Below are 17673 nucleotides of genomic sequence, written 5' to 3'. Positions count from 1 at the left end.
GACATGAACTGGTTATTATTAACACCATGTTCCAACATAAAAATGTGCACAAATTCACATGGAGAGAAGAGGCTAGGAATAAGAAAAGTCTTATTGACTATGTTATTGTTGATAGTGATGTTTTCTCCCTGGTGCAGGACACCAGAGTGTACAGAGGATTTGAAATTAGAAGTGATCACTATTTAGTCTTGAACAGGTTAAAACTGAATTTCATATTGAAAAGAATGACATGTAAGAATGTTTTAAAGCGAATAAAAGTTGAGAAGCTCTCAGATGTGAACTGTAGACTAAAATACACAAAGATTATTGAAGAAAAAATGAAAGAGTTTGAGAACAAAAATCAAACCTTGGAGATTCAGTGGCAAACCTTGAAGAAAACCCTGATTAATTCAGCCAGAGAGGTATGTGGTGAGGTTGTCTGCAAGGATAGAAAAATCAGAACTCCATGGTGGACACAGGAAGTTAAACAGGCAGTGAAGGAAAAGAAGAAAGCATATCAAACGTTCCTGGCAAATAAGTCTGCTTGTGCTATCAGAGAATACAGAGACAAATGTAACAAAGCTAAACACTGTGTCAAACTAGCAAAACAAAAGTCATGGGAGGACTTTGGCAAGAACATAGAAAATAAATATCAAGAAGATGGCAAGATATTCTAGGGGTTGTTGAAGAAGCTTAGAAATGGAGGAAAGAGTGCTCTAAAAGAAGTTAGAGATGATAAAGGTGACATGAAAATGGGAGAAAAAGATATCCTCGAAGTATGGAGTAATTACTTTGAAAAATTACTAAATGAAACCATCAGTGATAGCACCAGTGGTAAAAAAACACTCAATAGGCATGCAGTCAGAAATACATATCCATACTTGAAGTAGAAAAAGCCATCAAAGGCTTGAAATGTTGAAAGGCAGCAGGAGTAGATGATATTCGACCAGAAATGTTGAAATATGGTGGTATAAAAATCTTGCAGTGGCTGCACTGCATAGTTCAGAATGCCTGGACAGAGGGACGAATTCCAGACGATTGGAGTTGAGCTCTCATAGTACCCATATATAAAAAGGGAAATAAAACTGACTGTGAGAATTAGAGGTATATCCCTACTGAGTGTTACTGGCAAGATATATGCAGGTATTCTTCAGAAATAGTTGAGAAGAATTGCGGAAGAAAAGTTTGGTGAAGAACAAGCTGGATTCAGGTCAAATAGAAGCTGTCAGGATCAGATCTTCACTTTACGACAAATAGTCGAGAAATCATGGGAATATAACAAAGATCTGTATTTAAGTTTTGTCGATTTGGAAAAGGCATATGACAAGGTGCCAAGAGAGAAGCTATTCAATATGCTACAGTTATATGGTGACAATGGGGCATTATATCAAGCAATACTTAGTCTTTATTTGAGTTGTAAGTCAGCAGTTAGAATTGAAGGAAGATGGTTTAATGTTAAATCTGGTGTGAGACAAGGATGTATATTATCCCCACTGTTATTCATTATCTATATGGATCACATTATGAAGGAAAGTGGTATTAAACATGATATCAAAATTGGAGATGTTAATGTCAGCTCTTTGCTTTATGCGGAAGATGTTATACTTATCAATAAATCCGCTACGAGCCTGCAAGATTCCTTGACTAAATTGAATAGCTGTTGTAATAGATATGGTATGAAGGTCAGCAATAAAAAGACCAAGACAATGAAAATAGGCAGAATCGTTGAAAATGTCAACTGCATTGTGAACGGAGAACCTGTGGAACAAGTAAAACATTTCACCTACTTAGGCACGATTTTCAGTGAAGGTGGTAAATTAAATATAGAAATAGACAACAGAATCAATAAAGTTGGTATAGTAGGAAGTCAATTGAATAAATTCATATGGAATAAGAGAGAAAGTCAGAACACTAAATTATACAAGTTGTGTTCAGACAAGTTTTTTAACCTATTGATCTGAGAGCTGGATGGATCAGAAATAAAACACTTGACCAAAGACTAGAGACCACAGATATGAGAATCCTGAGAAAGATTAGAGTCGTGAACAGATTGCATCAATGGCAATATCATATTAAAAACGAGGATATTGGGAAAGAACTTGACGTTGTCAGCATCCAGGAATGCGTTAGCAGAGCTAATCTCAGGTGGTATGGTCACCTAAACAGAATGGGCTAGGAAAGATTAGCAAAACAAATGTTCTCTGCCATGTTGGCAGGAAAATGACCCAGAGGAAGACCAAGATATAGATGGAGATTGATACGGTACAAAGTGCCTTAGACGATAGAAATATAAGATTTGGTAATGTTGGAGTCTTCACAAGTAACAGACTGATTTGGAGGAAAATGTAGATAGGAAATTAGTAATGATGATGTAAATTTTTCATGTAGTACTATCATATCCTGTACACCCGTTGAGGGTACGTGGCAGGAATTTGAGTAATTTTATAAACTTGGTTATTAACCTTTATAAAATTACTTGATAACCCTAATATACATTATTCCCAATGTAAAAAAACTTATTTACAACTATATCTCCTCCAGAGATTCTTTTTCAAAATAAAAATACCTTGTAGCAACTTGTATAGGTAAAGTTGATAAGGCTCTGTATTACTAAAACCTTGGTATTTAGGGTCTAGCTACTCACTGAGGAGACTTCAAAAAAGGTTGAAACCGGTCTGGGTAGTGACCCCACCCATAATGTGTTGCAGTATACATCTCTTAGTCAGATAGTATTTTTCATAATGTAAAGCATAATAGTGATCAGAGCTTTACCCATCTTTACAATGAGTTGCCCTGGTGTTGCACCACCTTTATACTTGAACTACGTTCAGTTGCAAACTGAACTGTTTGCTTACTTGGGATTAGGAATAAAATAACCAAGTTTATAAAATTACTTGGTAACCCTATTTTTTATATATATATATATATATATATATATATATATATATTGACCTGACTATAACCGAGACTGGAATAACAATTAAATTTATTCAAAACGCAACATGTTTTATTGGATTGTCAGACTTCTTCAGGCGTGGGAACATAGAAAGGAAATAAAAAACACTATAAGAAACCTCGTATCACTATAAAACGACTATTATAAAATTCAGTTAGCTTTGAACTGTAGCTACAGTCTGTGTTGAAGTTCTATTGTTAAGTAGCTGCGTGCGTCTGTTTTCACACGTGTGCCAAGATCGGATAGCAGAGCTGAAAGAGTCCAGATGATTATAGCTAAGGTTCTTAAAATTTATGTGAATAGGGTCCATAACAATTTCCTTAGATTCGACTATACATCGCTCCACCTCGTCAAGGCATATATGAAGGTTTGAGGTTGTTGTCCAGTTTATCTCATGTTGACAGCCTTCATCAGTTGTGTTTACTTAAAACAGTACATGGCTTGACAGGGCACTTGCTCTAGTTCTTTTGTAGGCAATGTCTCTCTGGTGTTCTTCTAGACGTAAGAGGATGGATTTTTCAGTTTGGCCTTAGTATTGCTTCCTGCAGTCACACGTGATTTTGTACACTCCCGGGAATTGTAGATGGTTGTGAGCTTGTTTGTATTTGCTTAAAATCGATCTTAGTTTAGGAAGAGTAGAGAAATTCTTAAAATTCTTCTTAGTTTCGTGGAGAGCGAGCTTGATATATAGTAAGGAGATATAACCTTTTGGATTGTCTTGTGTTTCTGATTTGTTTTGATGCCGGCAGTATAGATGCTTATTAATAGTTTTCGACGAGTAGCCATTACTTGTGAAGGTTCTTTGTAGATGTTGTAGTTAGTTCATTTTTTAGATCTTCATCATCTGACAGTATAGATCTGGCACGATGTGCTAGGGTTGAGATGATACCCACTTTCTGTGCAGGATAGTGATGCGTCCTCACATCACTATCCTGCACAGAAAGTGGGTATCATCTCAACCCTAGCACATCGTGCCAGATCTATACTGTCAGATGATGAAGATCTAAAAAATGAACTAACTACAACATCTACAAAGAACCTTCACAAGTAATGGCTACTCGTCGAAAACTATTATTAAGCATCTATACCACTGCCATCAAAACAAATCAGAAACACAAGACAATCCAAAAGGTTATATCTCCTTACCATATATCAGCTCGCTCTCCATGAAACTAAGAAGAATTTAAGAAAGTTCAACATAACCTATTTCTCTACTCTTCTTAAACTACGATCGATTTTAAGAAAATACAAACAAGCTCACAACCATCTACAATTTCCAGGAGTGTACAAAATCGCGTGTGACTGCGGGAAGCAATACTATGGCCAAACTGAAAAATCCATCCTCCTACGTCTAGAAGAACACCAGAGAGACATTGCCTACAAAAGAACTAGAGCAAGTGCCCTGTCAAGCCATGTACTGTTTCCAATAAACACAAATGATGAAGGCCGTCAACATGAGATAAACTGGACAACAACCTCAAACCTTCATATATTCCGTGACGAGGTGGAGCAACACATAGTCAAATCTAAGGAAATTGTTATGGACCCTATTCACATAAATAACCTTAGCTATAATCTTCCTGACTCTTTCAGTTCTGCTATCTGATCTTGGCACACACGTGAAATCAGATGCACGCAGCTACTTAACAATAGAACTTCAACACAGACTGTAGCTACAGTTCAAAGCTAACTGAATTTTATAATAGTCGTTTTATAATGATATGAGGTTTCTTATAGTGTTTTTTATTTGCTTTCTATGTTCCCACGCCTGAAGAAGTCAGACATTCCGATGAAACGCGTTGCGTTTTGAATAAATTTAATTATTCCAGTCTCGGTTATAGTCAGTATGTATAAATATGAACATATCCCAGTACTGAGTTAATACTACAAATTGATATTTGTGTGTATATATAAAAACCTGTAGCCATCTTCTATTTCAATCTGTTTAGCTGTAAAACATTATATTCTGTTTCTTCAAATCTTAAGACTTTGGGCTTTGTTTTAATATCAAACAATAAGAAGTTTCTCTTGTCACCATAGTTCTTGGTTATGGTCATACATGCTTCCTATCTTTGACAAGGTGGTGGTATGAAAAGAGCTCTTAATTAATATGTAATATATGCCCTTTAATAATTATACTTTGGGTATAAACATACTTTGAAATCTGCTGCAATTTGTTTCAGACGGATGTCTTCCTTATATGCTTCAGTGTTGTGAGTCCCTCTTCCTTTGAAAATGTTACATCTAAATGGTATCCAGAAATAAAACATCACTGTCCTGATGCACCAATCATTCTTGTTGGTAAGTTTCTTAATTTCAATCAGTTGTTAATCTATATAGGTAATCATGAATTACTTATACAAGGCATACTTATACAATGCGGTCTACAATTTCTAGTAACCCTTTATTTATTTTCATATTTTTCACCATGGAAATTATATTCTTGGTTGAATCCTTTATCTAAGTGAAGAAAGAAATAAAACACTTGAATAAAGAATGAACCCCGCAGATGTGAGAAAAATCAATGGAGTGAAGAGATGGTAACAGTGGCAGAATTATGTGTAGCAATGATGTCGTATTTGGTGGGGGAAAATAAAACTCTCACATTCTCACACAGATCATTAAGAGAATTTAGATGACCAGGTGCGAAAATCAAATTTTATCTTCGTTAAATTTGTGTCTGCCTGTTTCGTGCAAGTAGTTATAAGTATCGAATTTAGTTTTATTATATCACTGATAAGGTACTGTACAGAGGCTGTTGCAGTCTGTGTCATTCTCAACAAATAGTGCAATTAGAGACAGATGGAATAAAAACGGCGCTAACTAATAAATCACATGTACCCTCTCACAGAAACTATGCTGTATAGACTTAAACAAAACCATATGTTGCACCGAAACACAGTATCTAACTAAAAACTATTGTCCAATTTTTCAATTATTAAATAAGTGTTTGTTTTATTGCATTTGAAATTCTCTGTCATTATGACAGATCACAAAGGCTAACTTAAAATAAAAGGCTACCAAGAATCGAAACATGCCATATAACGAATGTGCAAGTTCGCCTGCCAAGAAGCCATAAAATTCAACCAAGGGTTGAAATGTTTGTGTGAGTTGAGCCAGTCAGTAATGAGAAGTTTCATCGGAACGATAAATGACACCCACCCTGTTGTGAACGTGTTAAAACTAATAGTGAATGTTATGACAGTTTCATATGTTATGGAATTCGATTGAAGAGAATTAGCATTTCAACTCAACACTTGTCAGTTGCTTTTGTCACAGCATGATCTTTTGTTAATACCGCACCAATCATATGCACGTCTTTATAGCTGCTGTTTTGTGTAAAACAAAATTCAGCTTGTACGTATCGTAACAATTTAAAAAAAAAAAAATTGAATAATTTATAAGCGTATAAAAGGATATCACCTGTAAATCGTTGACATGCCAGCAAAATTCTCTGACACGAGTGCCATAGGTTTGCAATCTAGGGTGTACCATATAAAGTGTTTATTGCTGAAAATTGTCTTCGTTTTCTACCAGGAAAGCACATTTAAAATCATAAGTGTGTTATTCTCAAGCTGAGCAGTTGATTTTCTCATGAGTTACATACATATGTAATGCTTTTTTTTTTATGTAAAAGTTTATTTTTATTGTAATGGCCACTAAAACTACAACGAAAGGGGAAAAAACCAACATTGAATAGGAAATTCGTTTCTCTTGAAGAAAAAATTAAAATCTTGGATCGGTTGAAAATTGGAAAAAAACCAGGAGTTGTTGCAAGGACTCTGAATTTAAATGAATCAACAATTCGAACAATCAAACAAAATGAACATAAAATCCGAGAAAGTGTTATTGCTGAGTCAACGGTAAGTGCAAAGTGCGTTGCTTGTGTTCACAAAATTTTAATAGAAAAAATGGAGAAATCTCTAATGATTTGGATAGAAGATTGCACTCAAAAGAAAATTCCTTTGTATAAGCAAAAAGCTCTCAAAGTTTATAAACATTTAAAAGAACTCAATCAAGATTCTTCAGAAGAAATCTTTCGGCATGGATTTTGTGCCAGTAAGGGTTGGTTCGAAAACTTTAAAAAGCGGTTTTCTTTGTATAATCTTAAAATCCAGGGAGAATCAGCATCAGCAGACGTTGAAGCTGCCCGGAAATACCCAGCAGAACTTTTAAAAATCATTAAAGAAGGTGGTTACAGTACAGACCAGGTGTTCAATGAGGATGAATCTGGGTTATATTGGAAAAAAATGCAAAAACGCACCTATATTTCGAAAAATGAAAGATCAGCTCCTGGATTCAAAGTTTCCAAAGATAGAATTACTCTACTGTTTTGTAGTAATGCATCAAACACTTCCATGCACTGTAGATATCCTTCCCATCCAACAGCTGATACCATGGTGCAGGATCTAGCATACTCCTCTATTGGTCATAATTTCCTGCTTTGTAGTTCAGCAGGTAACCTTTTCTGAATGGAACATTATTTATAAATTTACTAGCTCCCCAAGTGAGAATCGTGTGGTCACTTTCACCAACCGGAGACAGAATAGTCGCATCTTTAACTAAAATCCCCTCTGACACTATAATCAAATCTAACACTCTTTGACCTAGAATTGCTTCTGTCACATGCTGATTGAAGAAGTTGTCTTGTAACAGCCTAATAAATTTAGTTTCATTCTTCTCATGAGATTTTACTGTTCTCCAATCAGTGTTTAAATAATTAGTCTCCTGTTATGATTACTGTTTTCACTGCATCTTCTTTATTTGGTGATGCATTTCTTCATCACTAGCAACTGATTCACTTCACTGTAACAACACTCCAATATGTATTTGATCTTGTTAACCTGCACCTCACACCAGATGGCTTTTAAACTTACTGCCAAATGAAAAATTGTTAGTATTAGTCATAAGTCTCAACTCTAATTGGATTCAAGTCATCCAATTTAGTAGCATGCCCATCCTTTCCTTCCTGTCTATCCTTCTTAAAAATACTGCCCTTTTCACTTGATACCAATTAGTACGTCTACTTCTAATAGCCAAGTCTCACTAATGCCTACAATCTGAAGTCCTAACATATTGACCAAAGCAACAAACTCTGCCCCTTTTTTTTCTGATACTTCTAGCATTCATGTACAGACATAAGCTACCTGCTTGTTCTTTTGTATACTCTTGGCTGGGTGACTCAATTAGACAACTTGCAGATCTTTGTTGTTCTCTCATGCCTTTTATCTGCAGACATCTTTGCAAACATTTGATGGGTCTGAACTGAATGAACACAAAAATGAAATCATTCTCTCCTCATTTCAATGATAATGCCCATTCCTCTCATTAACATGGTTACATTACATTGTTGTTCTTGCACGCACATTCCCACCATTCCTCCCATCGTAATTAGTTTACCTGATACCAAAAGCATTCAAATGTAGACCATCCCTCTTATAAAAATCATCTAATCTTCTCTCACACTCACTCCACACATCCAAAAACTTGCATCCATTCCTTCTGCAAAGCCTTTGTATTGAATCATTTGTCATCATAGCCTGTCTTCTTAATTTATTTTTATATTTTTATCATATCTAGGTAATATACTTATGAGTTTAACTTTCCCTCTTCTTCCAGCAATCCTTGCATATCTTCTGTCATGCTGAACTTATTGCTAGTTAAGTTGTTGGTATACTTATGACAATTTCTGTTTTTCAAATTGCATGTACTATATTTTTAATTTTTGCTTTGGGATAGCTTAGTTATAACCCACTCATCAACAGCATGTTTTGATAGTGTCATACCAAATAATATCCTTCTTTACAATCAATGTTACTTGTCTGATTTTTGATACTTTCTGATTCTGTGCTTATTGTTTCCTTATTTTGTATCCATCTTCATTTTCTTATCTTCCCTATGTTCATTTAAACACCACCTCGAATTTCTGTAATTCCTGCATTGTCTATCTAATAATTTGCTTTAACTTTGAAAATTTGAAGGTTAAATTATTTTCAGTATCCTCCTCAATATCTTAAATAACGTCCTAAGCAGGACAAGCCTTCTTACTTTTCACTGCGATGTTCATCTTAGCATTGCATATTATTAGCATTCTTAAGAAAAATATACTATAAACACTAAATACTCTAAAAACACAATCTGCACTAATATACTATGCGTGGAAAGGCTTATGTGTTTTCAGTACATGTTAATTTATTTTCACGATATTGATGACAACACAGAATGATAAGAAAATAATTAATATTTATTAACTTATTTGCTGGTATTATATCCAGCATCTTCAGAGCATAAAAACAGTTTGTCACAGTACATGAAACAACAATTGGGTATAACAGTGGGACTTGTATAAACAGTTATAACAGAACAACACAAGGAACTAAGGTCATAATTAGGTGCTGTCTATGTTGAAAAAAGAGAGAAAACAAGTATTAGATCTTAAAATGACTGTCTCCCAGATTTTTGGTGAATTTATACAGCTGTACTTGAAGTTTGCAATATGTTTTAAAGTTTCAGTTGATTCCAAAAACAATCTGACTTATAATGAGGTCTGTGTAGAACTTTTTTTTTCTTCTAATTGATACTGTAAAGGGATATCCAAGGCATAGTCTGCTAGATCCAGTTTGCCATAACAATAGTGCTGGATGTATTTTTTATGTTCACCAAGGTTCCTGTCTGTCCATAGTAAGCCCGGTCACAAGAATGAGGCACTTCATAAACTCCTGGATATGATAAAGAAGAGTTTGTCCTTAGGTGAACAGATGAGAGTTGCCAATTTGACATAAGGTTTAAATATAGTTCATAGCTGATGTTTATTAAGCACTCTAGATATCTTTTTAGATGTGCCTTGAATGTATGTATAGTAACAGTTTTGCTGTAGTCTTGTGTGGTAGGTTATGAGGTGGGATTTCTGGGGAGTATTTAGTATTTTTTCTATCCTATGGGGATTATAACCATTGGCTAAGAAGGTGTGACATGGTGAGTTCAGCAGTAAGAGCATTGTCATTGGAACAAATAGCTCTAGCTCTGTGAGTTTGTGTTTTTAGGATACCATACTGTTGAACTGGATGATGGTGAGACTTGGTTTTCTATATACTGAAAAAGATAAGGAACCATCTGGAAGCCATGTGATTAGTGTATTCAGTAAGGGCACATAGTCATGAGCTTTGTGTTCCATTGTGAAATGGATTTTAGGGTGTTGACCATTTAAATGCACCAAAAATGTAACCAAACCACTGGTTTAAAAGTGGCTGTATTCATAGCTAACTTTTTCAAGTGTTCTCTGTAGAAATTGGCTATAGGGGGAGAAAGGGGAAAAGACTGTTGTATATCTTCCATTTCCATGTAAAATAACCTGCATGTACTGTGAATTTAAATAGTTCAAATATATCCTGGGGAAAATGTGACTAAGTAAATCAAGAATTTCAATTAACTGTACATTTGTAAATAGTAAAAGTGATATCAAAACTAATCATTCCATCTGAACTTTTTAAGATATGGTTTTCTAAAATACTTTATAGGTGAACAGAATTTTTAACAAAGGAGAGAGAATTATTTGTGAGGGTGACTATGTTGACTGGTCTTGTAAAAGTATGTGCATTTTGCATTCGGCATTCAGCTAAATTTATTACCACAGTTGCATTCCCTTTGTCTATTTAATAACAAATTTTTTTTTGCTGCCAGTTTTTAATTTTGAATTCTTTATTAGTTGTTGCATCGGAGATGCTGTCAAGGATATTCCACAGTTCCAAGTTTAAAACATCGCATAGTTTATTGCGTAGAGCTTGATAGTTGCATTTATTTTTGAGAGCTCCATACAAGTAGCACTAATCTGTTCACGTAATAGTGCTAAACTTGCCTGTTTGTAAATATGCAGAGCTTTGGCCAAGTGAACCTTGTTTTTAATTCTGACACAGTTTGGTATTGTATTGGTGTCTCTGCACCTCTTTAAGAAGACTGACCTGTTTAGCTGCTGCACCAGCTTTAACTTCCACTTACTGAATTGTCATATCTTGCATATGATATTGTCTTCATGAAGAATTCTCAAACACATGGAAAGGCTTACATATTTGCAGTACATGTTAATTATTTTCATGGCATTGATGAAAATACAAAATGATGAGCAAATAATCAATGTTTATTAACTTATTTGCCGATATTTCACTGGTATTATATACAGCATCTTCAGAGCACAAAAGCAGTTTGTAACAGTATGCAAAACAGTAATTTGGTATAACAGTGGGATTAGTTTAAACAATTGTAATGGACAACACTAGGAACTAAGGCTCTAATTAGGCACCATTTGTGTTGGAAAATGTATACCATGTGGATAGTATAAACAGTCCCACATACAAACTTGTTGCTAAACATTTGGCTAAATCACTAGCCACCCTCACAAATAATTCTCTCTCCTTTGTTAAAAATTCTGTTTTTTATCTAAAAAGTATTTTAGAAAACCATATCTTAAGTTCAGATGGAATGATTAGTTTTGATATCACTTCACTATTTACAAATGCACCATTAATTTGAAACTCTTGATTTACTAAAGTCACATTTTCCTGAGATATACTTGAATTATTTAAATGCACAGTACACGCAGGTTATTTTACATAGAAAGGGAAGGCATACAAACAACTAGTTGGGACTGCAATGGGCTCTCCCCTTTAGACAATTTCTTCATAGAACACTTGAAAAAGCTAGATATGAATACAGCCAATCTCAAGCCAGTGGTTTGCCTATGCTATGTTGGTGATGTGTTTGCTATTTGGCCACATATTCCAGATGCATTGGATAGCTACCATCTTAAAATCCACTTCACAATGGAATACAAAGCTAATGACTGTCTGCCCTTCCTGGATACACTAATCACATGGCTTCTAGATGGTTCCTTATATTTTCTGGTTTATAGAAAACCCATATATACAGGGAGATATTTGCACAGTCACACCATCAGCTCAACAGTATGGTATTCTAAAAACACTCATTCACTTATGTCACATCACACTTTCTTAGCCAGTGGCTATAATCCCCATAGAATAGAAAAAATACGAAATGCTTCCCAGAAATCCAATCCTCCCCAGTCCATTGTCTACCACACAAGACTACAGCAAAACTGTTACCATCCCATATGTTCAATGCAAATCTGAAAAGATATCTAGAGTGCTTAATAAACATCAGCTATGCACTGTATTTAAAACTTATGTCAAATTAGCAACTCTCATCTGTTCACCTAAGGACAAACTCTCTTCTTTATCATATACAGGAGTTTATAAACTGTCCTATTCTTGTACCTGTGCTTGCTATGGACAGACAGGAAGAACTATTGATATCTGCCTTGGTGAACATAAAAAAAAAAAATACATCCATTATAGCAAATTGGGTCTAGCGGACCAGGCTAGGAGATACCCCTTCAGACAGGATCAATTGTAAGAAAACAGAAACACTGCATAAGTCAGAGAGATTGTTTTTGGAATCAGCAGGAGTGTTAAAACATACTGCAAATCTCAATAAGTATGGTGGTGTAAATTTACCAAAAATCTGGAAGACAGTCATTTTTATCATCTTCATCAAATTCCTGATATGTATCCACGAGGGGTGTACAAGATACTATGATAGTACTACATGAAGAACTTGCATCATTGCTAACTTCCTATCAACAATTTTCCACCAAAACAATCTGTTATCTCAACACTCCAACATAATCAGATCTTATATTTCTGTCTTCTAAGGCACTTTTTACTGTATCAATCCACCTATATCTTGGTCTTCCTCTGGGTCTTTTTGCTACCAACCTGGCAGAGAACACTTGTTTTGCTAATCTTTCTTCTCCCATTCTGCTTAAGTGACCATAACACCTAAGATTAGCTCTGCTAACAATGTCAAGTTCTTTCCTAATATTCTCATTTTTAATAAGATATCTATTGATACCATCCGTTCATGCCCCTAATTTTTCAGGACTCTCGTATCTGTGGTCTCTAGTCTTTGATCATGTGTTTTATTTCTAATAAAACACATGATCCATATGTTAAAATTGGTTTGAACACCGTCTTGTATACAGCTAATTTAGTATTTTGACTAATTTCTCTCTTGTTCCATATAAATTTATTCATTTGACTTCCTACCATACTGGCTTTGATTCTGTTGTCTATTTCCGTATTTAATTTACCATCTTCACTAAAAATTGTGTTTAAGTAGCTGAAATGCTTTACTTGTTCTATAGGCTCTCTATTCATGATGCATTTCATATTTTCAATGTTTCTGCCTATTTTCATTGTCTTTGTCTTGCTATTGCTGATTTTCATAACAAATTTATTACGACAGCTATTCAATTTAGTCAGGTTATCTTGCAGACTTGTACTGGATTTATTTAAAAGTATAATATTTGCATTAAGTAAAGAGCTGAGGTTAACATCTCCAATTTTGATATCGGGTTTAATACTGCTTTCCTTCATAATGTGATTCATATTGATAATGAATAACAGAGGGGACAATGTCAATCCTTGTCTGACACCAGATTTAATATCAAACCATCTTCCTGTACTTACGAGGATGGTCTGAAAAGTTCCCAGTTTAACAATGAAGAAATGAATTTATAATTTCAAATTTATTTTTTTCAACATAATCTCATCATCATCATCATTCCTGCCATGTACCCTCAAGGGGTGTACAGGATATGACAGTACTACATGAAAAAATTACATCATTACTAACTTCTTATCTACAATTTTCCTCCAAATCAGTCTGTTACTTGTCAAGACTCCAACATTATCAGATCTTATATTTCTATCGTCTAAGGCACTTTGTACCGTATCAATCCACCTATATCTTGGTCTTCCTCTCGGTCGTTTTCCTGCCAACCTGGCAGAGAACACTTGCTTTGCTAATCTTTCCTCTCCCATTCTATTTAAGTGACCATACCACCTGAGATTAGCTCTGCTAACGCATTCCTGGATGTTACCAATGTCAAGTTCTTTCCTAATATCCTCATTTTTAATATGATACTGCCATTGATGCCATCTGTTCACGCCTATAATCTTTCTCAGGACTCTCATATCTGCTGTCTCTAGTCTTTGGTCAAGCGTTTTACTTCTGACCCAGCTCTCAGATCCATAAGTTAAAATTGGTTTGAACACAGTCTTGTATACAGCTAATTTAGTGTTCCGACTAATTTCTTTCTTATTCCATATGAATTTATTCAATTGACTTCCAACCATACCAGCGTTGCTGATTCTGTTGTCTTTTTTCTATATTTAATTTACCATCTTCACTAAAAATCGTGCCTAAGTAGCTGAAACGTTTTACTTGTTCCACAGGTTCTCCATTCACAACACAGTTGACATTTTCAATGATTCTGCCTATTTTCATTGTCTTTGTCTTTTTGTTGCTGACCTTCATACCATATCTATTACAACAGCAATTGAATTTAGTCAGAGAATCTTGCAGACTTGTAGCGGATTTATTTAGAAGTATAACATCATCCGCATAAAGCAAAGAGCTGACATTAACATCTCCAATTTTGATATCAGGTTTAATACCACATTCCTTCATAATCTGATCCATATAGATAATGAATAACAGAGGGGATAATGTACATCCTTGTCTCACACCAGATTTAACATTAAACCATCTTCCTGTACTTCCTTCAATTCTAACTGCTGACTCACAACTCAAATAAAGACTAAGGATTGCTTGATATAATGCCCCATTGACACCATATAACTGCAGCGTATTGAATAGCTTCTCTCTTGGCACCTTGTCATATGCCTTTTCCAAATCGACAAAACTTAAATACAAATCTTTGTTATATTCCCATTCAACATAATCTCCCTTAAGACTAATACAGTTATTCCGGCGATGCTCCAATGCCATTATCCTGTCCCTGTAGTGTTCTCAGTAAGATCTGCGAAATACGCACTCTACAGCAGCGATCACCTCTTGATTCGAAGAAAATTGCTGACAAGCGAGGAAGTGTTTTAGTTTTGGGAAGAGATAGGAGTCGGAGGGAGCTAAATCTGGGGAATAGGGTGGATGTTCCAACAATTCATAGTGCAGATCCCTTAATTTTCCTATTACCGAAACACTTTTGTGGGCAGGTGCATTGTCCTGATGAAAGATGATTTTTGTCTTCTGCAAACCAGATCTTTTCTCTTGAATTTTTTCATCTAGTCTGGTTAAAAGATTGGAATAATATTCCCAAGTTATTGTTTTACCCTTTCAAGATAATTAACAAACAAAATGCCTATAGCATCCCAAAACACTGATGCCATGTCCTCTTCTTTGGCACCAAACAACTGACTTCTGTCCACTGTTTGGATTATGGTGTGTAATGGTGAATCCATGTCTCACCTATAGTAATAAAACGAAGCACAAAATCAGTTTTATTCTTGTTAAAACGCTCCAAGCATGTTCAGAGATTTTCATTTGAGTGCGTTTTTGATCTGCTGTGAACAAGTGCAGCACCCATCTTACACAAAGCTTTTTCATTTGCAGTTCTTCATGGAAAATATATCCTACGCATTCTTTTGAAATGCCTATAGTCTTAGCAGTTTCATGGACTTTGACTTGCTGGTTATCCAGTACCATCTCTTGCACTTGATCATTGATTTCTGGTGTCGTTACACTTTTTGGATGTCCAAGTAGATCATCTTCAAGGCTGGCACGGCCACGTTAAACTCGGCAGCCCATTTCTTAATTATCGAAAATGAAGGAGAAGAGTGTCCATAAACTTTTATGAACTTCGAATGAATTTCTTTTGGTGTTAAATCTTGTTTTAAAAAGAATTTTATAACTGCACGATACTCAATTTTATCCATTTCAAGGGATACAGACAACACTTTTGCTTCACATGGTTGCTTATGACAGATGTACCAACTTAGGAAAAAAAAAATCTTGCCGATAGTGTTGCCATCTATAGTCGAGGCCAAGAACTTTTCAGACCACCTTCATACTGCTGACTTACACCTCAAATAAAGACTAAGTATTGCTTGATATAATGTCCCATGATACCATATAACTGTAATGTTTTGAATTTAATCTTGGCACTATGTCATATGCCTTTTCGAAGTCTACAAAACTTAAATACAGATCTTTGTTATATTCCCGTGAGTTCTCAACTATTTGTCATAAAGTGAAAATCAGTTATGCAAGAAAAACTTGCATGAATCTTACCAGGAACACTCATTAGGGAAATACCTCTGTAATTCTCATTGTTTTATTTCCTTTTTTGTATATGGGTACTATGAGAACTCTACTCCAATCATCTGAAATTCATCCCTCTCTCCAGGCCTTCTGAACTATGCAGTGCAGCCACTGCAAGACATTTAGACATTTATACCTCCATAGTTGAGTATTTCTGGTCAAATATCATCTACTCCTGCTGCCTTTCCATGCTTCAGGCTTTTGATGGCTTTTTCTACTTCAACTATGGATATGTATTCCTGATTGCATGCCTGTTGAGTGTTTTACCACTTTCATTTCATTTCATTTACAATTTTTCGAAGTAATTACTCTATACATCAAGAATCTCTTTTTCTCTCCAGTTTTCATGTCACTTTTATCATCTCTAATTCCTTTTACAGCACTCTTTTCTCCATTTCAGAGCTTTTTCTACCTCCAGGTTATTTTGCCACCTTTCCAAAACAAGTAACTCATGATCACTCACACCATCTGGTAAAAGTGTTAACACCTCATTAATAACTATCTTGTGAAGTTATCACCAAATCCAAAACATCAAAACCTCCAGTTGCTTCAATCACATACTGTCTGGGATATTTATCTCTCAGCAATTCATAAAAACTTGCTCTCCTTGTTCCCATACATTGTCTCATCCTTCCATTCTATATTCCTGTAATTTTATAGTCAAATGTAGGAAAATCAGTGTACAAATCATAGGTGAATATATGGGTTCATGTTCTGATAAGTTTTCAAGACTTTAATTTCCTTTTACATTAGTCTATAAAATATAAATGGATCGATAATATCCACCATTTCAATATAATAAAACTTCACTTAATTTTATAGAGAACATTGTATTTAAAACGCTACAGTTAAAAATCAAAAAGTATTGCACTTATTTTTTTCAAAAATAATAACTGAACTTATTTTAAGTTGTGAAATATCGAGAATAATTATGGATTTTACAATCAAAATGACTTCACAATAATCTTGAAGCATTTTTGGAGTAGCATATGTTTTGGTTTCTTCATAAATATTTCTTTCTGGGAAAAAAAAACAAACAAAAAAATCAATGAATACACTGGTAGCTTGTTCCAAAGGAAATTTTATGAGAAATTGTATGGCAAAATAAGTTTACTCATTACCCTTGAAAATCCTTCTTTTTGAAGAGTTGAGTATGGCCTGTTATCCAATGCACTCATTTCAGCCATAGCATGATGCTGAGATTTTGCCTATTTGTCATTTACATTCTATTATTTTATTTATTATATAAAATATAATCTGAAATATGGTTTATTTATTTTGATGTTTGTGGTTTGGTATTTCAGTTTCATTGTTTTCTTTTCATAAATTCATTTCTATACTTTTTTTTTTTTTCTGTGATTAATCAGAGATGTATATCCTTTTTTCTGTGTTGAAATGAGCAAAAAAGCTATAATGATTTTCATTTATGCATATTCTCATACCGTTGCTCACTTTTATGAGTATACCACACAAATATAGCGTATAAATTTTGGTAACTATGCAGACATTATTAATTTCTCAGGTATTTCTTGGAATAGACAAAA

General features: G+C 34.7%; 1 protein-coding gene across 2 annotated transcripts in view; it reads left to right on the top strand.

Annotated features, from left to right (window-relative positions):
* The window catches only part of Mtl (Rac family small GTPase Mtl), a 118812-nt gene that overhangs the window by 82362 nt on the left and 18777 nt on the right, over positions 1-17673 (top strand). For both annotated transcript variants that reach the window (XM_090413977.1, XM_090413979.1), the window contains exon 4: positions 5119-5236. In XM_090413977.1, coding sequence (XP_090270103.1) covers positions 5119-5236 — 118 coding nt within the window. The remainder of the gene's footprint in view (positions 1-5118; positions 5237-17673) is intronic.

Source organism: Typopeltis vanoorti, chromosome 24 (genome assembly GCF_054136105.1).
Source record: "Typopeltis vanoorti isolate ZY-2024b chromosome 24, IOZ_Tvanoo_1.0, whole genome shotgun sequence".
In the NCBI taxonomy this organism is placed as follows: Eukaryota; Metazoa; Arthropoda; class Arachnida; order Uropygi; family Thelyphonidae; genus Typopeltis; species Typopeltis vanoorti.
The sequence above is the reverse complement of the archived record's forward strand: the minus strand, read 5'-3'. Positions and strand labels throughout refer to the sequence as shown.